We start from the raw sequence: 24,700 nt of genomic DNA, 5'->3' as shown, positions 1-24,700 counted from the left end.
CAAAACCAAGAAAATGTTTGCAAACGTTCTCTACAAGGAAGATTATGGTGACTGTTTTTTGGGATAGGCAAGGTGTGTTTCTTATCGATTTTCTGGAACATGGTGCAACAATAAACTCTATGAGGTATTGTGAAACGTTGCAAAAACTAAGAAAAGCAATTCAGAACAAGTGTAGAGGAAAGTTAAGCTCAAAAATTTTGTTTTTGAATGACAATGCCTGACCACACACAGCAAATCGCACTCGAGAAGTCCTGAATGCTTTCAAGTGGGAGATTTTTCCTCATCCGCCCTACAGCCCCGATCTTGCACCAAGTGACTACCACTTGTTTCCGTGGATGAAGATCTGGCTTGGAACACAGCGCTTTGACGACGACGCAGAACTGCGGGCGGGCGTGACTGACTGGCTCAAATCTCAGGCGGCTGAATTTTATGACAATGGAATTACAAAGCTTGTTCACCACTATGATAAGTGCCTCAATTTGTTCGGTGAATATGTTGAAAAGTAGTATTTAAGTGTCACTTTCAAGTGTATATAATAACATTTTTTTTCCTACACTTTGTTTTTTTTCCATTGCAAAATGTAATCTGTTTTGTGGATAGCCCTCGTAGATGGTTTGGGCCTTGCTTTTTGTCACCAACCAGCTTATAGCAATAGCACTTAGACTTATATACCACTTTATAGTGCTTTACAGCTCTCTCTAAGCGGTTTACAGAGTCAGCATATTGCCCCCAACAACCTGGGTCCTCATTTTATCCACCTCGGAAGGATGGAAGGCTGACTTAATCTTGAGCCTGGTGAGATTCGATCTGCCAAATTGTAAGCAGCTGGCTGCAGAAATAGCTTGCAGTACTGCACTCTAAACCACTGCGCCACAGAGGCCTAAGGAAGGAACAGAACTGACAGCATTCCAGCTTTTACAGCAGGATCTTTAACCTTTACATCACATTGACGCAGTTAGTTAGTCCTTGACTTACGACACAATTGGGACTGCAATTTCCATTGCTGAGCAAGATGATTGTTAAGTGAGTCTCATCCAGTTTTATCACTCTTCTGCCTTGGTTGTTAAGTGAAGCACCACAGCTGTTAAATGAATCACACGGTCGTTAAATGAATCCAGCTCACCTCGTTGACTTTGCTTGTCAGAAGCCAGCTGGGACAGTAGCAAATGGTGATCACATAACCCCAGGATACTGCAATGATCATAAATACATGTCTACAAACTTTGGATGCTTGATGATTGCCATAATTCACTTTTTTCAGTGTCCTTGTAACTTCGAATGGTCACTAATTAAATGGTCGTAAGTAGAGGACTGCTGTATACAGATCCCTATGTTTATATGAATGAATGTATAGCATATACATAGAGAATTTTATGTGCACACATATACAGATACATAATTCTGTGTACGTATTACACATAACACAATTATGCATTGTAGAATGAAATTAGGCTTCAGGGGCTAGAATAACACTGATGGGAGTTTCAAGTTACTGAGAACTGGTGTTTCACAGGCCAGCTGAGCTTTAAGGATTTGGCTCAGTAACATAAGAACAAATTGTAACAATCTCTGTGTCTGTTTTCACTATATTTGTTAAAAAAAAATTGGAAGAGTTTCAAACTGAAGGCAAACTGCTGCTTCTTTTTTATTTGCCCTGTGAGCTTTGTGTTTCTGTGCGTGTGTGTGTGTGCCACACACGGGGACTTTTTACCTGTAAATATTCAGGTTTTCTTTTGTTGTTTTTGCAACCTGCCCAGATAAAAAGCACAAACCTGAATAATAAACCGGCAATCAAAAAGCAATTAAAGTAAACCCCTGTGAATTTTCTATTTGCACCATTAATCTATCATAGAACACATATTGTTTTTAAGGGTTCTCTTTCTTGTTTCCATGCTCTTTAAGTACTCTGAAAATAAATAGACTTTTGCTGAACTCTGTAGTGAAATCCTTAACATCTGTAGTGAAGTCAAGACTGAATAGTTCCCTCTCATTTCAGAACAGCTGAGAACTAGAAACAAAAGAAACCACCCCTTGGGAATTGTCTGCTAACGTCAATAAGGGTAAGGGGATCATTAGCAGTAGAAATGATATGTTACCACATGGGAGAGAGCAGTGATCCAACATGGAGCAGATTTACGTCAAGGGAACTTTTCATTCTCTCTGAAGGAACCCTACTGGTAACTACAACATGCATACATTTGTACTAAAGTCATATTTTATTTATTGTACTCTAGGGACTAAAAGCATTGCACTGAAAAAAAAAAAATCTTCGAGTGTCCTCAAGACAAATATGAACATAAGAAAACTTACAAAAACATGTTTCTTTCTCTTTTCTAGGAATCTGTTGGTAATTATACTCTTTCTTCTAATAAAGGTTTATACTATGTATAAAACAGCGGAGAACTCAGAAGACTGCAAGTCATCCAGGACCCTATAAAAATTCATATTGAGGCAGACTGTCTGCATGATAAATGCCTTGTCTGGAAGTACCTAAAATCTCCTGCTATTCAAGCCACACAACATAAACCACTTTTCACGCAGTCTTAAAGAAAATAATACATGGAAGAGGAATTCATTTTGCCTGCTGCATATTATCCACCCAATCTTGCCCTGTCTGCAAGACTATATGCACTGTCCATGATCGATGAACAGGTTCAGACTTTATGATGAAAACACTGCAAAAAGTAATGTTTCCATAGAGTGAGCTATGATAATTGAAAGCTTGTTTAGCAAGTCCAGCTATACTGTCATCCAAATGTAAGTCAGGTAATGCATCTCCAACTTCCAACATCATAAGCCATGTTAGAGAGGACTAATGTAAGCTACAATTTAACTACTTTCGGAGAGACTTCAATGCTTATATTTGCCCTAGAAGTTCTGTAGTTTGCAGTTTCTTTCACCAGCTACTGCATCACAGTCATGTATGCTCTGAGGAACTCTAGTTTAAGTAAAGATTAAATAAAATAGTTAAGTGATGAGGATAACTATAAGATGAAATTTCACAGGGTTCAATAGTCTTAAGTAAATTGCATGTGAAACTGGGCAGAAAGCTGAATGGACACAAAGTGGGTGTTTATGGGCTACAGTTTTTGTCCGCATATAGTCTTATGGCACCTGAATGCATACCTATAGAAAAAAAAATCCTTGTTGAGGAGAAAGAAAGATAAGGATGAATCTATTAAGTCTTGTGATGTTCTTCTACTCCCCCAATATGTTTAGAACTGGTAAAATAAATAACTTTCATCCAGGGGTGGGATTCAACCAGTGTTATTACATGCACGTGTGTAAAAATCCTTAAGCTGTGCTGCCCAGACAGCTGAAAAGCGCTCCAGGCAGGTGCGCAGTGTTTGAAAAGCAACCTTTTTCCTGCTTTTTTAACCTCAGCCAAAGAAACTGAGGTTGAAAAAGCAGGAAATAATGGGCAGGTAAGAGCTCAGGCAGGTGGGTGGGCCAAACAGCAGCAAACACAGAACTGGTTCGGTGTCTGCTGCTCTTCAGAGCTACCAGTTCTATAGAGCCAGGCAGAACCAGTAGTATCCCACCCCTGTTTTTATCATTGCTTATGGTCAATAAGGGAAAATCTTACTTTTGTGCCCCTTTTTCTTCCACCAGTTTTCCGATTGGCTGGTCTCTAAGTACTTCTTAATTAATAGGCAAAACTTTTACCTTTAACACCAGAAGGGAAGTTCTTCTCAATTCCTACTTGAGTTCAGAATTCAGAAGAAAGCATCTTAACTCTAACAACTTTTAAAATTAAATTAAAATCAAGAAAAGTACTCAAGAAAAGCTTCAGTATTATAAGTAATCAAAATACCAAGGCTAAATGCTGATTTCTTCAGATTCCAATTAACGCATTCACTAAAGACTGTTGTTTTCCATTCCTACATTTGACTGCTAGTCTAACTGCTGACTGCTCTTTTTTCATTCTTTTAAAATATGAGTTTAAAAAATTGTTCTGTACCAGACCAGAACCCTTGAGAATACACTTATGTTCATCTTTTACATTCTCACATGATTCTGAATAACACAATCTTAATTTGGGGATATAAGAGAATATTTCAGTCTCAAGACAGAATTATGTTCTTATGCATTACATGTAACATTTTAGAAATATTGAACTACCCCTTCACTGAAAGCCAATGTATTATTGCAATAATGTCTAGTAATCTGATAAAAAAAAATGTATTTTTTTAAAGATTCCTTCAAAAATAAATACTGTAAATGAATAAGTGTAATTTCAGTGTAGTTCAATCCAAAAGCAAGACCTTTAAATTACAAAAGTAGAAAACATCGCCTGGTGAACAGTAATTCTCTTCGGTATGAAATAAAATGGGATTGATAAGCCAGATACATACATTTTCTTATCCAGTTAGGCAGAAGGCTTTCTAGCAAGATCTTCAATTTTTAGAATTTCCGAACTTAAAAAAAATTGAATGTGTGGCTTTGATTTATGTATTGTTTACCTTTTCTACTTTGGATAAAGGAGAGTCAAGTGGCCATTGCACTTGGACAATAATATATTTGAATAAATATAAATAAATAACTAATAAAGCAAAGAAGACAGGAAATGTTAATCATTAGGAGAAGTAAATAAACATAGGAGATTCACAAAATATTAGTGGTTAAGGCGCTAAGCTAGAAACTAGGAAACTGTGAGTTCTAATTCCACCTCAGGCATGAAGGCCAATAGAGTGACTCTCTGCCAGTCATTCTCTCTCACCACCATTCACCTCAGAGGGTTGTTGTTGGTAAAATAGGAGGAGGAAGGAGTATTAGATATATTTTCTGCCTTGAGTTGATTATAAAAATGATCAAGGCAGGAAAATAAAAATTAGATAAATAAATGACCTAAAATGTGATGAAGATTGGTATTTACACTGTGAGGCACTTCTGCTGATGGATTTTGATTTATTTTTAAATTTTAAGAAACAGCTCAGCTGCTCAAATTATATTTAATCAGTCACAATATTCTCCTATACTGATGATTACTTGCAGATCCTACAGAGAATGACCATACAGAGTAATCTGTTTTTTATGTAGCTGTGTATATTATTTGAAAGGGGGCAAAATACCATATCATTTTCTGAGCTTCATTTCTTTTCATGTACGAGAAATAATTAGACATATGGAAACAATTCTACCCAAATGGATAGAGACCAGAGATGAATTGAAAAAGCTGAAAGGAGAAGTAGGCTAACCTAATTTTCAGTTGCTGAAAATTGGTAGCATGACTTCCTATCATTCTCAAATGGGACAGCACATAAACCAATTTTAAATTAGATTAACTAGTTAAAAATAGTTTCTTTCCTTAAATTCTCTGAATGAGACAACTTTACCTATTGCAGCCTTCATTCACTCTTCCAAATCAATTAAGGGCAGCCCCAATCAGCAAATATTTGTCTCCTGCATCCTAAAACCTAATTTGTTCCCTTCTTGGCTATGGCTGCATCTTCTAAACCCAAGATGCTTTTTAGAAGTAAGACAACATGATGGAAAAGAAAGATGAGGATAATGATGATAGCAGACAAGAGAATTCTATTACTATATTACAGGTATCTCTACAATGATTGGCTAGAACATGCAGTCTAATGGCTCCCAGACAGCTATGATGTCATTCTATAAATTAAGCAAGAATTCTTTACAGTTCCAATACTGAAAACAGAAAGTGTCTGAAAGAAGAATCTGGACTTTGGACAAATTATTCTTGTTAGGTAGCCATCATACTCGGCAAAAAACATTTTCATGGATTGTTCAAATGAATATTTGATTTTTTCTTCTTGAGCCTTTTTTAATAGATAATTTTTAAGAGAGAAATATGGTGATATATAGATGGAATAAATACATATGGTCAGTTTTTATTCACTTGAAATATCCTTTGGGTCTAATTTTCAAAGATTTTAACTTAGATTTAGCAAAAGAAAAATAATTCTAAGAAAAGTTGCTTGCTATATTATGAAACTCTAAAACTTTCAACTTTATAGTATTTTTTAAACACCCCCCTCCCACATACACACATATGGGGATAATCATATCTCTAGCAAAGACACGCTCTGAAATATTCATTATGAAGAACCAAATGCAAAAGTCATGTAGGTGTTTGCAGCAAATCTTCTCCTAAGAGATGCAAAGTAAAACTAGACTTGCCACTGTGAAATATAGTAGGAAACTATGTGTCAGCTAAAAGTCAGTTGCTCAGATTGCTTATTGTCTGCCAAAATTATCAGTTCTCTTGCTAAAGGAAAGGGGGAGTTGTTAACAGTAGGAAATGCTCCCTAATTTCAATCCTAAATATTTTTATTTCCAATGATGTCCAACCACTTCCTTTATGAATAACTTCCTGATCTGAGATCTAGCCATTCTGAGGAGAAGATAGGGCTTATTTTAAGTGGTTTCATTTTGGTTGCTTTATAAAAATTCATCTCTTCTGTTAGATATGTCTAAATGAATAGAAATACTTATCATCATGTGTTGGATAAAGTTCTGAAAGCAAATGAAATAAAAACCAAGTGAAATACAAAATAATTTTTAAAAAATTAAACTAAGAAAATACTCAAAGCGGCTAGTCACACAGGTTTTAAAAACTGAGGGAATTTGAAAGTTACACCGGCTATTAAAAATAATATTTTTAAAAAAGAAATAGGGGTTTATGGAAAGAATTTTTATCTTTTATTCAAGATGAGAACCATTGGGGGCCAAAACATTTTTATATCAGTGAATTCCAACAGATATCTTAAATATCAGAATAAAGAAATTAATTCTGTTCATATTCCGGTGATAAGCAGAAAGTTCCTTTCTTCAATTTTTACTACTGAATTCACCCATAGTATTGTGAGTATATTCTTAACAGCCTTTACTACCACTGTTTTGTTCCTCCTGCCTGCTAGTCTCATACCTTACAAAAGAAAAGGGAACTGCTTAGTCAAAACTAAATACAGAGTAGTGTGTTTCTTATACGTGCTTTCTCTATTTAGTCAAAACACTGAAGGGGAAAAAATCTGGCTGGAATAATATAAATAATATTTTTTTAAAATTAGAATGAATAGAAAACTGGAAAAAGTATCACACAATACTGGTGCCATTATTTTCTTATTCAATAGTATTTCTAAATTTTCCTCTTTCAATGGTCAGTGGAAAGAAACAAACCAAGAAATTAGAGGAAGACTGCTGGCATTCAAACCATAATCAAGGATGGAGACAGCTATATCTTACTTCCCAGGCAGGGCTGTGATGAACTGCTGAAACGTGGGAGGTACATAAACGACAAGCAAGATCACATTACCTTCCATGCCACAAGAAGAGAGAAAGTGATGCATACTGGTTCATGTGCTGGACTGGATAAGGACATCCCCAGTTCAAGTCTACTCACAGCCATAAAAACTTGTTTTGGGAAAAAAAAATATGTTGCTTTCAGCTTCTAAATGAATTGAGGGGAGGAGAAGAGTGACAGTGCTCACTAACCTCTTTTGAATCAATCTAACCATCTGTGTGCATTATATGGAAGGGACAGAAAAATGTTCCTCACTGTTTGAGGCCATCTTCCTCAGGGATGGATGCATAATCATGCATGGTTTGAGAACTTACGTGAAAGGGTAGCCCTCTCTCTTATGAATGAAAAAAAGCCATTGAATAGAATTCAAATGGAGTCACAGCAAGAGATAAGAAATTTTGCCAAAATGTCTAATGTTTTCTATTAAGGAAGAAAATCTGGCTTGGCCTAAGATTTGAGGGGAAGCTTTTCCTCTTAGTTGTTATTATTATTGAAAGTTTATCAAAAGACAGCACTTCCCACAACTACGTCCTCACCCAGTAATCTCTGGAGAAATGGAATTCTTTTAATTAATTAAATATGACAGGCAAACAAACTATTGCATGTATAACAGGCTGAGCTTTAAGTCTTCAATTAATTAAAATGGAATGTTGATCAATCAGCATACTGAAAGAACCACAATGCAGTTAGGAAACATGAAGGAAGCAAAGACAGTTTTCTAATGTATGTCATGTTCATTTCATCTAGTTGAACAATCCACAGTTCAGATAGGTACCACTAAGTTTACATGCCTCATTCCGCTTCATTTTTTTAAATGCAAAACTGACACTGCAGTTTAGAAAGTATCAATGTGTACTTTGAGAGATAAAGAAGCCCTTTGATCTGACTTTTAATTCAACCAGATCAATTTCTATGTTTGGAATGTATATGAACTAAAATGCCATTGTGTACACTTTTCCAAACTTTGCATATTGAATTAAAATGTGCATCAAAATTCATGTAATTAACAATATTTAGAAAAAGGCACATTAGAGAGAACTGATATGTGCATTAAAATTCAATACAATTATATGAACACGTTTTAAAATTGCAATTTATAGCAAGATGGAATAAAGCTAACTTTGAAACTCATGGAAAAATGAGAAACTTGGGAAATTGCTAATTTGCCTACCTGTCCTCTCATCCTATACATTTTGTTATTACTAATGTACATATTACCTTGTATTATCAATATAATGGAAGAATTGTTATATTATATTAAAAGAGGAAAAATACACTTTGGAAAATAAAAACTAAATGTATAATGAATTTATTTTCATAATGAAAGCTGAAGTAATAAAATAACTGATATTGCTATGTTTAACATGCTATATTTAAAATGCTATTTCTTATGTTACAAGCAGGTCTGGAAAACTATTATTCTGAAAACAACTAGTATTTAAAATAATTTAAAATATGAAGGTTAATACAATTTTGTTTTTCTTTTGTTCTGCTTTGTTTAGGATAAAGAATTGGCTGAACTCCAAAATCATCCATGACCCTTAAAAGTTCTGGACCTTTCTAAATATTGTTATTCAAATTGACATTTGGATACATTTTTGGAGAATGATCATACTAGCTACATTTAATATTAATTCATTATGAGTACAATTATAAATTTAGCTTTACCCCCAACCTACACCCACTAAAGACAACAATGAATAGTTTTGCACTAGTTTAGCAGGGAAAAGAGAGTGATAGCAAGCTTCAGAAGACAAGAGAGGGTGGCTACAGCTCCTAAAAACCATTCAATATGTTTGTAATAAGGAGAACTTGTGTGGTTCTGTAATGTAAGAATAATAAAGGAACATCTCTCCAGGTCAGCATTGCTCCTACTCAGCTACAGCTCTAAGGAAAGATTGCAGGAGCTATTAGCTGCCATTTTGAATAGTTATCTCAAATAGTAATTGTGTGTGTGTGTGTGTGTGTGTGTGTGTGTGTGTGTGTATTTATCTGTCTGTCTGTGTGCCTGTCTCTGTGGGTGTGGGTGTGGGTGTAGAGGGGCATTTAACAAGCATACAATTTTTAATTGATGTGCATTTTCAAAGCTAAAAATACAAACACAGTCTGAGTGCAGACAATCATAAGCAAATCATTGTCCAGAGGTCCTCAAAATTATTAAGAATGTACCTTGCTCTTTATTTTGTTTCCTTTGTAGCCATTTTTCCACTGTTTCAGCACCAACGCTCTCTAAAACAAATTCATCCAGTACCTGGGGGTGAAGAGAAAGATAGGCCTTCACTTTTTCATCTGTCAAACCTGCAAAAGAGAACATTATTGTTTATACTATTACTATTTCAAGGGAAAAAGTAACAAGAAAAAAGATCAAAATTCTCATTCGGAAATTAGTTTTACTGTGCAGGGAACATCTCAAGAAAGGCTTTACAACACTTAATTCAAAGAGAATAAATAGATGAAATAAGACACAGCAAACAGAGTGCCACTTGAAAGATTATTAAGGGCTAATTATGAATGAGAAATGTCTATGGAGATTTTCAATTATCCAGGTCATGGATGTCCCAAAAGTGCTTTTTCCAAAAGGCAGTTGGACATTCTGGCTCTTTTTTTCTTTGAAAACATTTTGCTTCTCATCCAAGAAGCTTCTTCAGTTCAGTTATTCAGAAAAACGGGGTGGGGGGAACCTAAGAAAGTCCATCTTGCTTTTGGAAAAAATACCTTTGGAATATGAATGAGAAACCTAAAGTTAAAGCAAACTGAAGCTAATCCTGTTTCATACAAAAATCAATATGATGGCGTATAGAGAGCCAAGGATTTGAAGGATCTGAAACTGGGTCTGTGTTAACTAGACAAGCAAAATATTTTCATATAGAAAAAAGAAGAGGAAATCTCTAAGTTGAAACATCAACAAACTCAATATTAGAAAATACAGTATGTTAAATGAGAAACAGGCACCATGAAACATTGCACTGTAAAGTCATCTGTTATTGATTTCTGACATATATGCATCCACATAAATACATATATGAAAAGAAAAATAACAGAAAAATTAAAGAAAGCTAAGTATTAGAGTGCCATAGTTTCATCCCCACCCATTTTACAACGTATACACATTGTTGTCTGTTCATACAGACTGAAGACCTGAACACACAAGTAGGTTAAAAGCACATCTGATACTGAGAGGCAACTAAAGCTGAGAAAAAAGAGTCTGCAAACACAACAGAATAGTGTGCAGTGGCAACACATGGCGGCATAAAGTGAGGCTTTGATCCTCAGTAATATGTGGTCACAGGGACCATTCTATCCTTAATAAAAACAGAGCAAAAATGTTCCCAGTACAAGTAAAACCCAAGACAGTAAGATAAAGACACAGAGAGTCCTTGCCTTATGACCACAGTTGAGTCCAAAACTTCTGTTGCTAAGTGAGGCAGTTGTTAAGTGAGTTTTGTCCCATTTTACAACCTTTCTAGCCACAATTGTTAAGTGAATCACTCCAGTTATTAAGTTGGTTGTTAAATGAATCTGGCTTCCCCATTGATTTTGCTTGTCAGGCCACAAAAAGTGATCACATGACTCCAGGAAACATCATAAATATGAGCCAAATTTTGATCACTTGACCATAGGGGTTGTGAGTGTGGAAAATGGTCACAAGCCACTTTTTCCAATGCATTATAACTTCAAATGGTCACTAAATGAATGGTTGTTAATTCAAGGACTGTCTGTAGTAAACATTAATTGGAAGAGTAAGTTTTAAAAGAAAAATCTAGGCATGATTTGTACTATACCACAAGACTGCAATTATTTATTGAAAAGAAAGAATTGTAAAACTAATTGCTTCAATGATTAAGGATAGGGAAAGCAGTAATATAAGAGTGATAACATAAAGAAAAATGCCAGTTTTTACAAAAAAACTCCAAAATTTTCAGTTAAAAAAATGCCAAGTTCCGCAGAAGTATTTCCAAATTCAGGCAAAGAGATGATGTCATGATTAGTGATAATATACAAAGTTTCTACTTTCATTGGAAAGTGATGATCAAGTGGCCAAATTGCAGCTTTTGTTAAAAATAATAATAGTTTATTAAATTTGTATGCCACCTGACTTCCGAAGACGCTGATCCTAAATGGTTTAAATGTAATTTTGTAGTTCAAAAATGGAAAGAGTACAACATTGTACTCTGCAAGCATAAAGGTTTGTTAATGTTTGTGCAGCATAACTGCTTCTCTGGAATGAATGAATGAATGAATGAATGAATGAATGAATGAATGAATGAATGAATGAATGATCTGATATTGGAATGATCGATACTGATACTGATTTTGTCAACAAGAAATTTTTTTATCTGCCACTGCCTTTTTCTGAGACAGTTTTTGACTTCCCCGTGTACTCTACAGATTTCCTGATGGCCCCATTATAAATATTAACTGGATTTGATCCCACTGATCCTCACTGATAGCCTAGAGAGCCTAGAGAGCTATGTACCTCCCCCTTGCGGGACATCTTCCATAGGAAACAGGATCAAAAACAGCTTTTAACAGGTTTGAAAACAGACAAGAGTTTCACATGTAATTTCAAAAACTTCCCAAAGCTTAATCTACCTTTTTTCTCTATGCCAAGATTGATCCTTGCTCATATATACATGAAATGAATCCTATCTTCAGTAAAATAAAAAACAAAAAACCTACATTTATAACTTTTAAAATGCAGTTAACTGTAAGGAAAAATCACAAGGAAGAAGAAAATGAAACCATGGTAATGCCCATATTTAAAGACAACCATACTTTGAGCCATAGCCTGACTGCACAAGAAACAAAACCCCAGAAATTGCACAGGAAGATTTTTACTGCAAAAATCAGAGAAGATAGCTAGGAAACAAACCAGTTTTGTTAAGTAACATTGTAGAACATTCAGCACATAATTGAACACCTCTTTAAAACAAGCTGAGCATCAACATTTATGTTCTCCTCTTGGTAAAAAAAACAAAACAAGAAAATACATTGGCATTCTGCAGGATAAATGTGATTTGTTATAAAGAATATTTTTTTCTTTCAGTAAAGGGCTGGCTCCTCTCCTAAAACTGCAATTCCTATGCCAAAATGCAAAGTCTGAGAAAATTCAGTAAAGTGCATTTTTTACAGACTGGTTTTCCCATATCACAAACTAATGTATACATTTTATCAGAGACTGTGTCCACTAAAGACTAAAATTTGCTAGACTATGCCTGAATTTTATATAGTATAAAACTTAAACCTATCTATTTAAAACAGTAAAGAAATCATAAACAAAGGCAGCCATGTGAGAGTACAAATTTGATCACATAGATACATCAAAGCAACAATTATACCCTCAGAGACATAAGAGACTTAAGCGGAAAATGTTTAATATATGCAATAGAATTTTTTTGATGAGCGTCTTTCTTACCCTTAGTTATATCCAACTGATGTCCATGTACTTTGTTATTCATAATAATACAGGATCACAACCACTAAGTTTAAATCAAGTAGTATTATCAAAACACTACAAAGTAGCAGCTTCCATTTCTCTTAAAACTTTATGAGCTTTGATATACAATATTTTTTTAAAAAAATTATTCCACCACAAAAATATTCCTACCTTTGTTACTGGTATGATACAAATATTTTCCAAAGACGTATCAGAAACAAGTGCATCAAATTGCCTAGAGGGAGTAGGTTACATGTTTTTACAAACAAAAAACACTCTGAATGTAAAAGTGTTAATTAGTTCTGCTGGGGACAGCAATGACATCTTAACTGTAACAATGCCTTAACTACAGCTTCTCAATGAGAGTATATGGGAGATAAACATTTTTTTTTACATTAGCAGTGTGAATAGTGTTCATTACTATTATCACTGTGCTTCCAAATTATTGGAAGGATTGCATATGTATTAGATATTTTGCAGGAACCATATACAGTAAATTATTGAGGAATTCCTCATTCACAGACTTAGTTTATATTCCATACTGTGAGAAATTATACATGTATGCAATTGTGTATTTGTATCACAATTGCATTTTCACATTTTCACCTCACATTACAGTAGCACCTGGATACTGGAGGTTAGTAAAAGAATACAAGTTGTCCTCACTTAACAGCAACTAGTTTTATAGCTGGACAAAATTACGATGGCCACAGAATGGATGTTTTGTGGCCCATAAGTGGCTCCCATGATCAAATGACTACATGTCAGTGGGCCAGTTTTATGGCATTTTGTGGTCACATGACTGCAATTTAAATGAATGGGTTTGTTTAACAACTATTGCAAAAAAAAAAAAGGCTGGAAAATTACTTCTGGTCATGGATGTCTACCAGGCACAAAATACCAGGTTCATACATGAAGGTTTAAATTAAATTCAAAACCACAGCAATTTGTTGTCACTCATTTAAATATAGAGGAATGCACTGCAACAAATATAATAAACTGGAGGAAGGATTAAGTGTGTTCACTGCCTTGAAATGTATTGAAACAGACAGACGGATAGACAGACAGATTTTAACAAGAACTCCCTTCTTACCTTCTCAATTATCTTTCTCCATCTTGGATGGACCATCAGAGATCTGGGAGTTTTAGAGTTTTGTGCAGTATGATGTTTCATTACTCAAACAAAATAGCATGACGTCATGTCACTTAGTTTAGGTAATGAAACATCTGAAAACAAACCAACAAAGCTCAGAGAGCACCAAGGACCCTTCATTTCAACCAAGCTACAAATAGTCTCCTTTATCTATGCAGTATCTCAGCTGTTCCTAGCACAACATTCTTCTAGAGAGAGAGAATTGGCACTTTCTAGAATCTGTTGGAGCTACTTTCCCAGGATAGGAGCATAGCCCCAAGTGCTCCTACCACCACTGAACCACTTTGGCCTTATTTTCCCTGAGCAGCTGCATAGCATAGTGGTTAGAGTGCCACTCTTTGACACAGGAGACTTGGGTTCAAACCCTGGATGGTAGCTAGGCAAAGGCGCTCCTCTAACACCTCACCTTCCTATCTCAGGTATGAGAGAGAGAGAAACTAAGAGAGTCACGTCAGCTTCAGCGTTGTCAGATTAACAAGGTCTGTGCCAGATTTGGAGGAATTAGGACAATTTGATGAAAAGTGAGATGTTGGAACAAATCATACTTTGGAAGCCATATTCCACGCTGCCACATAGCCTGAGAAAGTGGGAGGGGGTGATTTCAATTAAATAGCTCTTAGTAGACAAAATAAAATTCTTTTGTTAGTTCAAGGTCATTAAGTATGGTGCAGGATGAAATAAGGATCTTACTTTTTGATGAATCGTGATTGGGCCATGTGATGTGATGACAAATTAAGGGGGATGGATTTGTAGTTTGGGAAATTTTGGAAAGCCCGAAAACTTTTAGATTCAGGATTCTACAGTTGTGCCAGGTGCTATTCTAATAAAAGTACTTTTGAGATACATTTGTGTCGGAGTTACTGATTGGAATAGAGGTTTGCTGGAATGCTGACACAGACAGAATAGCAATAATAAGAAGGATAAAAAAAACCTATGTGTCAATCATTAATAACTAGAGTTATGTAAAGCGTTTAAAAGAATTTTGTCAAAATCTGTTTTGCATCCTCTGCCTTTTTTAGTCTGTGATATTTTCGTTTTAACTTGGTTCTTAGCTCTATTTTAACTTCGAGGGTTTTTTGTTCTTTTACACCACTTTTTATGTTTGTATTGTAAACTGCCCAGAGTCATGTGAGATGGGTGATGTATAAATGTTGTAAAAAAGAAAGAAAGAAAGAAAGAAAGAAAGAAAGAAAGAAAGAAAGAAAGAAAGAAAGAAAGAAAGAAAGAAAGAAAGAAAGAAAGAATTTTTAAATCACATTCCAGTTCACTTTGAGAATGGCCTTAAAATGTCACTGTCCCTAACAATGTCAAAGTTGTTCTGAGGAGAGCACTGAATAAATTTCTTATCCAAACACCATTCTGAGTATGGGAAGATAGGAATAATATAAATTTATGGATAAACAGTAATAGTATGCTCCACTTAAGGATTTAGACCCAATTCAGCAGGTCATCAAAATAATCTGTTTTATCTAATGATGTAGATCTGATTTGGTATTTGGAAATATGAGTCTCTCACTAATTCATTGGAAATCAGTATATGTCCTTATCCCCAAAATCACTTTATTATATCTGGACTAATATTACAGGGTGTTAATATATATAGTATACCCTACTGTTTGTTCTTATAGCAATTATGTGTAAAAAAAAGTTATTTTCTTTTTGCAACTAAAATAGCTTTGGGAAAGTGAAATCAATACCATCAATTTTGAAATTGATAGATTCAGGGTCTGTGTACAAGAACAATATTTTTATCTTCAGAGTTTTAAGGAAATTATTAACATATTTTTGTTCTGACTATTATGTTTAATACAAAGCTGTGAGTAGCTGGGAAAACTTCTAAATTTCAGAAGGATAGTAAAACTGATGCCTGTATAATGGAGTCAATTTTGCAAAAAGGAAGTGATTCACTTCCTCTTCTCTTGGGGGTGGGGGGGTGGGGGTTAGATTATATTAAAATGACATATTTCATAAATCTAAGCAGAAAGTCAGCAGAATTTCAGAAGAATACTAGAGGTTCCTGTTGTTTTTATTTACTCATACAGTAGACAAAATTTATTTATGTTAAATGTAAGGCAGTCATCATACAGGAGCATTGATGGCTTTTAATATGTAATAAATACAACAAAACATAATTTTATGGATTGCATTAGCTACCAACTCAGCAAAGTGTTGCAATTGCAAATATTAAACATTTGAATTCTAAAATTTAATTAATATTTTTCTTATTTATTAGATATTTACTTATTTCCAGAGTACAATTTCACTGTTTCCAAAGGAAAACAGAAAAGTGCTATAAAGACAAAAATATACACTTTTAAGAAGCAGAAGTTTACAAGGAAGCTTAATACTTTTTTCCAAGAGAGTGTTTGATTTAGGAGACAGTGATTGAAATATTTTATATATAAAGTTTAAACATCATCCATTTCTAGTCAGTGTTTGTGGAGAGAGGAGGCAGAAATCCAGCCCCAAGCCTCTACTTTCTGCAGGGCTCAATTTTTTTCCTGTTTTTCTATATCTGGAGATTTGACATACTTTAATTTGCTTGGGATGCTCGTAATTATTCATAGTCTCAAGACTCCCAATTGGATTACTGCAATATGCTCTACATGGGGCTTCCTGTTGTAGTTGGCCAGCAGCAGGTGCGGATGGCTGAGGAGAGTGAGGACTCAGAAGAGGGGCCAGGACCATTAGGGAGTGGACTGCTGCCTTCAGAGATTGTGGGGGCTGGCAGCAGCGATGAGGAGGTTCCCAAGGAGTCTGTGCCAAGTGCACATGCGTGCAGGATTGCTCGCAGGAAAGAGCAGCTACAACAGCACAGGCGACTCAGGAGTAATGCTGCAAGATAATGGCCCCTCCTTCAGGAAGATAAAAGGCAGCTGTGCAGCAAATGTTTTTTGTAGGAAGCAAAGATATTTTGAAACTCAGCCTTGTGGACATTACAGTTAGTATTTTAAGACTCTTGTGTTGTAAACTATTTCTTATCTGTTGTTTTTTGGCAGCCTTGAAAAAACTTGGCAAGGCTCTTTCTTGTTGGAGCTAATTAGTTGAAAGCAGCCTTTTATCTGTGAAGAAACAGAATTCACAGATGAAACATTAAAAGGTTGTGCTGCTGCCTTTGTCTTGTGTTTGCTCTCTTGGAAACAGGTTTGGGTCAGAACACTTCCCTTGAAGAGCATCCAGAAGCTGCAGCTGGTTCAGATTGCAGCAGCATGGGCAATAGCAGGTGCACTTCAGCATGTTTGTTTAGCACCACTGCCGTATGAATTACATTGGCTTTCAGAAAGCTTTCCAGATACAATTCAAGTGGCAACTCTAAAAAGACCATAGAAATATTATGTGTCTCAGAGTCGGCTACACCCAGGCAGTGCTGGACATATTAACTCCCAATAAATCCTTTTGAAGTTTTGGAAGTTTGACTCGAGACTCATGATTTAATTGGAGTAACTGCCGGAATCCTGACAGCAAGGTGCTGATTATCACCATTTCCATGGCATTTGGGCAGGATATCTGCAGGACTCCCTATCACCAATGGTTCCTGTCCAACTTACTAGATCAGGCAAGGTGGACATACTCCAGGTCCCCTTAGTGAATCAAGGTTGCCTGATAGGGCCTCGGAGGCATGCCTTTTCTGTCAGGATCAGAGGTGGTATTAAGCAGGTTCTGACCAGTTCTGGAGAACCTGTAGTGGAAATTTTGAGTAGTTCAGAGAACCGGCAAATACCACCTCTGACTGGAGATTTTACAGTATCCTTTCCCTGCCACGCCCACCATGCTATGCTCACAGAACCGGTAGTAAAACAAAATTTGAATCCCACCACTGGTCAGGATGCCTTCTTTATAGGAACAGCCTCCCCCCAAACCCCAAACCTGTTGGCCTTTAGGAAAATGGTTTTTCCACCAGGCATTAAGTTCTGGATGTTGACAGAGCTGGCATGATACGATTGTGGATAGCTGAGCTTGTATCAGGGCCCCAGTGTTCAAAATTTGTTCATATTGTTTTAAATGTCTGCTTTATCGAGATGTGTTTTTATTCTGTTTGTTGCTCAACATTCCTTTTGATACATGGGTGGCTACATAAATTTGTTTAATAAAATAAATTAATAATAGATATAATTCTTGCTTTACATTAAATATTTGTATTAATTTTACTGACTCTTGACTTTACGATTTTAAAATTTAAAAAGTAACCTATCCATCCTCCTATTATACGTAGACTGGCAAAATTATGTACTTTTGAAGCACTTCCCAATGTATTCCAAAAGAATGCATGTGTTTGTGTGTATAAAATAAAAAAGCATGATCTAATCTATGAATTAAAGACTACATAGGGTGGTGATCCTAGGCCTAATTGGCCAAGACTCCAAAGCATTTAATGTGTGATTAAACCTAAAGAATGAGACCTTAAGATGTTGTTCTTTAAGATTTCTTGGCCCAACTTGAAGCCAAGGGATGGCTTCCTTTTTCTGGAAGACAGAGTGAAAATTGAGAAAAGAGTGGTTCACTCTACTAGTTGCAAAAATCTAAATCCCTTCTTTTGACTGGAAGAGGGAGTTAATTCTACCCGTTCCATCTTTAATCACTGAGAATATTAGGGTTCTCTCCTCTTATATATTGGATGGAGAAGAGAGGATATGTGATATAAGTATTTTTTGAACCAGGAAACATTAATTTATCCAAGTTTGTTCTAAATTTCAGGAGCACAACAAATTACCTAGAAAATTATATTGGACGTTCTTCATGTATAATAAATGCCAAATTTTGCAGTATTTCATTGTAAAAACTCCATTAAACTTTTGCACTCTATTCCAGTACAGATGAAGAAACTAGATAAAAGAAACAATGCTTTTAGACTTAGATTTTCTGTTTTGTTAATTCCTCTGATTAATATAAATTTTGGAACAATTCTCTGAAGTTGAATCTAATGTTTAATAACCCCATTGCATTGTTCTTTTGTTCCAAAATAAATGAGTATCACATAGTACTTTCTTTAAATGTACATTACAACAATAACAGTATTCCTTAAAGATAAATCTTTGTCCAGTTTTGGAACTACTAATGTACCTAGAGTCCTTTTGGGTTTTCTGTTGTTTTTTTTTAAACTTATCTATGCCAGCTATCGGAGCTTCATATCGAACCTACTGACTGTTATGTCCTGAGGACTCAAGGAGTTCTCACTCAGGTCCACTCACTTTGCGTGGGCGTTATTCCCCCATTCCCATTGGTCGGTTCTCCCCAGCAGCCAGCTATAAAAGCAGGCTGCGGGGTCCAACTGGCTGCTGATTGCTGCGAGCCAGTTCCAGGCTTGCAAGCACGGTCAGCCCTTTATTTGTAAAATAAAGTACTGTTGCACTCATGCTCTGGTTCAGCCTCTCATTGCTCAAACTTAACACTGGCGCGAGGATGGGATGGCTACAGAAGCACCTTGCAACCGCTGAGTCACTAGCCACCGATCTACAGCCCAGAGAGAGCGATCGGCTGGCGACAGAGAAACGCTGATCCGCAGCCAGAGAGAGCGGTCAGCTAGCGAAACAGCGATCAAAAAGAGCAAACGCAGATCCGCAGCCAGAGAAAGCGGTCTGAGTCAAATAGTTAGAAGCGTCTGTAGCCGCTTGTTAGCCTCGCTACGGGGAAAGTGAAGCGCTGCGAGCCGCAGCCGCTCTGCATTTGGTGCGAAATTCAAGCGGGTGTCATTTGAATTTCGAGCCAGTAGGAATCACAGCACAGCGCTGTAGAGAGTCACTAACGCCCACTTTTTGGCGCGAATCAAGACACCTCCAACGGCTAGCAGCCAACGTGGTAACCCAGAGAGAGAGAAAGAGAGGGTAGCAAAAACCTCTCCAGAGCTGATATCACTAGTAACTCACGAGCGTTCGTAGTCCCAGAGAGATTTCTCCCATGCAGGTAGCCCAGCCGTTCCAGCACCATGAGTTCCAATCCAGTATTCCCGGCGTTTAAACCAGATGAAGAGAAGTGGGAATCGTTATAAGAACCGTTTCAATCATTACATCGATGCGGTCGGCCTGTCAGATGCGGGAGAGCATCGGAAAAATCCTATTTCCTAATCTACTGCGGAGCCACCGTTTACGATACCGCTGCAGCACTCGTGGCGCCGAGAGAATTAAAAAACGTTCCGTGGTCGAGGTTGCTTGAGATCCTCACAAACCACTCGCTCCCAGGCCTTCACAAATCGCCAGGAGGTTCACGTTCCGAATGAGGAAGCAATCAAGTAAGGAGACCATCAACCAATATATGGCCGCCCTCAGAACAGCAGCCCTGCACTGCGGGTTTGGAACATACCTGGAGGACATGCTCCTCGATCAATTGGTTTGTGGGGTCAAGGATCTCAACCTACAGAGGCGACTGCTAGCTAAAAAGACCTCAACCTCGCGCAAGCGTAGAGGAGGCCCTAGCAGCCGAGCTAGCGAACTCAGCCACCGAAATTCAGGGCCCAAGCGCCAAGCTAGCAGCGTTCCCAGTCCATTCCGAAGAGGTGGAAGCGGAGGAAGCCCACAATGATGAGAACGATGTCCATCGCCTCACCAATGACAGACAGTCGCAGGTAGGGGCCAAACAAGAATACACCGGTCCACCCAAGCACATCACCCTGAGCCTAGCCTGTGGGGGATCACATCAAAGGGCCACCTGCAAGTTTAAAGGAGCCGTTTGCAACAACTGCCATAAGAGGGGCACATTGCGAGAGTCTGCCAAGCCCCCAAAGCGCTGCACAAAGACCCCGTCCTCGCACTTGGGACCACAGAGGCAAGTATTAAACTGTCGCACGCACCGCCTTGCCAGGCGTACTTGCCACTCTGTTAGTAAAATTTCTCTCTCCGTTTCCCTAGAAGGTAAACCGTGCCACATGGAGGTTGACACAGGGTCAGCGCTCTCAATAATCTCGTGGAACACCCTCAAGAGACTCCACCCCAGCCTATCTACTACCCGGCTTCAGAGATGCCAGTTCGGTCTGAAGGACTACCAGGGGAAGGCCATTCCCGTGATCGGCAGAGGCAAGTTCTTTGTCAGTTTTAGAGCTTTTAAAGGCCACCCTACCTCTAGTGGTAGTTAACGGCAATCTACCCACCTTATTGGGGCTCGATTGGTTTCCCCACCTCGGCCTAGGGTTAACAGGAGTCCATGCTGTCTCAACCTCAGACACTGACTCTTATTCGCTGACTACGCAGATGTGTTCAGCGAGGAGCTGGGGTGTTATAATGGAACCCCCATCTCGTTCACCGTTGACCCCAGGCAGTCCCAATCAGATTAAAACCACGTAGAGTTCCATTTGCTATTAGACCAAAACTAGGCGCTGAATTGGATAAACTACTAAAACAAGGGGTCATTGAGCCAACAGATTTCAGCCAAGTGGGAGACGCCCATTGTCACACCCCTCAAAAAGATGGTAGCCTGAGAATTTGCTCGGACTACAAGACAACAATCAATAAATATTTACAAGTTAGCGCCTACCCCGTGCCCGTCATTCAGCACTTATTGCACACATTCGAACCGGGCAGTATTTTTGCTAAATTGGACATGTCTCAAGCATATCAACAGTTCCCTGTTGATAACCAAACAACGGAACTACAGACCATCGTCACTCACAGGGGTGCCTTCCGATGCAAGCGTCTCCAATTTGGCGTAAGTGTTGCCCGGGTATTTTCAATCCCTCATGGGCGGATTTTACAGGGCCTCCCTGGTGTAGTACCCTACTTCGACGACATCTTGGTCTCGGCCAGGGACAGACCCAACTCTTCCAGAGTGCGAGCAGTGTTAGAGAGGTTCAGACAGCATGGCCTCAAGTTAAAAAAAAGAAAAATGCGCCATTGCCACTAGACAGGTGGACTTTCTGGGTTATAAAATTGACGCCTCTGGCATTCACCCCCTGGAGTCCAAGGTCAGGGCGATCCACGAAGCTCCCACACCGACCTCCAAAGCGGAGCTACAAGTTTTCTTGGGACTCCTAAACTTTTATGCATCCTTTTTGCCCCATAAAGCCTCAGTAGCGAACCCCTACACAGATTACTAGACAAAAAGTCACTGTGGCACTGGGGCATAAAGAAGACCAGGCGTTTAACGCCGTCAAATCACTACTTACGTCAGAGGCAGTGCTCATCCAATTCGACCCCAACCTTCCTTTAGTACTGGCAGCAGACGCATCCCTTTTGGAATTGGGGCGGTCCTTAGTCACCGACTCGCCAATGGCGCCGAGGCCCCCATCGCCTTTTTCTCCAGGACGCTCTCGGCCACAGAGCGAAATTACAGCCAAATAGACAAGGAAGCCCTAGCAGCTGTTGCAGCCGTGAAAAAGTTTCACGAATTCCTTTTGGCCACTTCTTGAACTGGTCACCCGACCATAAGCCCCTCCTGGGCCTACTGGCCGGCGACAAACAGACACCTCAAGTCCTCTCCCCTCGGATGACAAGGTGGACACTTTTCCTAGCGGCCTACTCATACAAACTTATCCACCGCCGGGCAAAACTCTATCCCACGCTGACGCGCTCAGTCGCTGCCCCTTACCCGCTCCGGCTGAAGACCCAGCTCCTGTCAATGCCATTTTTGAAATCACCCAGTTGGACCTGCCCATCACCGCCCTTGACATCGCCGCCAAAACCAAGGCAGACCAGGTGCTCGACTGGGTGAGGAGGGGGTAATGGCCGGGAGGCAATGTTGATAACAAATTCGCACCCTTTAAGACTCGCATGCAGGAGCTGTCCAGTTTGCAGGGTTGTCTACTGTGGGGCACTCGGTGGTCATCCCGACCTCGCTGCGTGCCCGAGTCCTGGAAGTGTTGCACGAGGGACACCCCGGCATTGTGAGAATGAAGGCGTTGGCACGCAGCTACGTGTGGTGGCCGGGTCTAGGCGAGGACATTGTCAATTGGGTAAGTTCCTGCAGCATTTGCCAGGAATCCCGTCCTGCTCCCCCCATCGCCACCCCTACCAGATGGGAGCGCCAGCGCCCTTGGTCTAGAATCCATATCGATCTGGCGGCCCGTGCATGGAAAGATGTTCCTAGTGGTCGTGGGCGCTTATTCCAAGTGGATAGAGCGTGGCGCAGCTATCCACGACCACCACACTAGCAATCACCAACGTGTTAACGCGCCTGTTCGTTACCCATGGACTACCCGACTCCTTGGTCTCCGATAATGGCCCACAGTTCGCATCAGTAGAATTCAGCCGTTTTGCAGCCAACCTAGGCATTCGCCACATTTTCACAGCCCCATTTCACCCTGCGAGTAATGGGTTGGCTGAAAGGGCCGTCAGGACCACCAAAGAGGCTCTCGCTAGGTTTGGCAGAGATGACTGGCACCACAAACTCTCACGGTTCCTGATGAGCCAGCACTCAACCCCCTGTGCAGTCACCAATAAGTCCCCAGCGGAACTTCTGATGGGCCGGCGCCTGAGGACTGTATTAGATAGACTGCACCCACAATACTGCCCTGACTCTCCCTCGCTTACACTTCGGGGTTAGACATTTTATGTTACAGGAGCCGATATTCGCATGAGGAATTTGGCTGGGGACCCACTTTGGATTCGGGCGAGGTCATCGCCGTCACCGGGCCGAGATCATATAGTCAGGCTGGAGGATGGTCGCGTCTGGAGGAGACACATAGACCAACTCAGAAGGCGCCTCAGCAACCTCGCAAACAAGAATCCAGAGTCTCCAGTCGAAGGGAACCGTCCCATCCGCCACCCAGCCACACCGCACCCAGTGACCAGTCTGCGCCAGCGGTCGTTCCGGTCAGCCCAAACTCGGACAACAGTGCCCAGAGAGTTGATCAACCGGATCCAACCCACGAGAGTTTGACTCCAGAAACCAACCCGGTGGTTTCCGAGGATGCCCAGTCCAGAGAGAGTGTTGGCGACACTATGCCAGCTCAACCGTCACAGACTGATACCGAACAGTCAGACAATGTTCCTGAGTTGCGCCGCTCCGGGCGCCAACACAAACCCCCCATCTACCTCAAGGACTATGCGTGTTCGTATCTGGGGGGAAGGGGTGTTATGTCCTGAGGACTCAAGGAGTTCTCACTCAGGTCCACTCACTTTGCGTGGGCGTTATTCCCCCATTCCCATTGGTCGGTTCTCCCCAGCAGCCAGCTATAAAAGCAGGCTGCGGGGTCCAACTGGCTGCTGATTGCTGCGAGCCAGTTCCAGGCTTGGCAAGCACGGTCAGCCCTTTATTTGTAAAATAAAGTACTGTTGCACTCATGCTCTGGTTCAGCCTCTCATTGCTCAAACTTAACACTGACCTTACTGTATATCAGGACTGCAATGATACAAATACCACTTAGGTTTGATTCTTATTTTATATAACTAATTTTTATCTATCTCACTGGACATTATGAAAGTTATAGAAATAATTGTCTGTCTTAATATCTTTGCAGAGATTTGGTTCCTGTTTCAGTTACATTGGTTATTTTTCCTGCATTAAAAGCCTCAAGGCATATAATAATGTTGGGAACAAGATTTAAATTTGATCCTAACTCGTCTTAAGAAACTGACATTATAGAATAATCCTAGCCTGAAAATTGCTGGTAATTCCTTTTACTGGTATTCAAAGGGCAAGAGGGGAAAGGCCATTGTTTTGGATAAGCTTATTTTTAACCTCTTTTAATATTTTGCAAAAAGAACTTGGATCACCTAAAACTGCTGAATGGCAATGTATACATTTCTTTTCCTGATTTCACATGTTGGAACTCATTCAGTAAGACCATTTGAAGCTCCTAAACTATTAAAACTTATCATAAAAAAAATGTATGTCCCCAAATCTATAGTTATTTTTTTATCCACAGTGGAAAAGTTGTACAAGATAAGCATTGGAAGTTTAAAAAGCAATGTGGAAC

The 24,700-nt window shown here is 39.0% G+C and overlaps 1 protein-coding gene across 4 annotated transcripts in view; it reads right to left on the bottom strand.

The window, feature by feature from the left end:
• PDE10A (phosphodiesterase 10A) overlaps window positions 1-24,700 on the bottom strand; it is a 131,798-nt gene that overhangs the window by 67,762 nt on the left and 39,336 nt on the right. For all 4 annotated transcript variants that reach the window (XM_087938509.1, XM_087938523.1, XM_087938513.1 and 1 more), the window contains exon 2: window positions 9,437-9,565. In XM_087938509.1, the coding sequence (XP_087794635.1) occupies window positions 9,437-9,565 (129 nt within the window). The remainder of the gene's footprint in view (window positions 1-9,436; window positions 9,566-24,700) is intronic.

The sequence above is a fragment of the Pseudonaja textilis genome, chromosome 1 (genome assembly GCF_049901715.1).
Source record: "Pseudonaja textilis isolate UNSWEBS1 chromosome 1, rPseTex1.2, whole genome shotgun sequence".
Classification (NCBI taxonomy): domain Eukaryota; kingdom Metazoa; phylum Chordata; class Lepidosauria; order Squamata; family Elapidae; genus Pseudonaja; species Pseudonaja textilis.
Note: the sequence above shows the minus strand (reverse complement) of the source record. Positions and strands in the feature narration are given on the sequence as shown.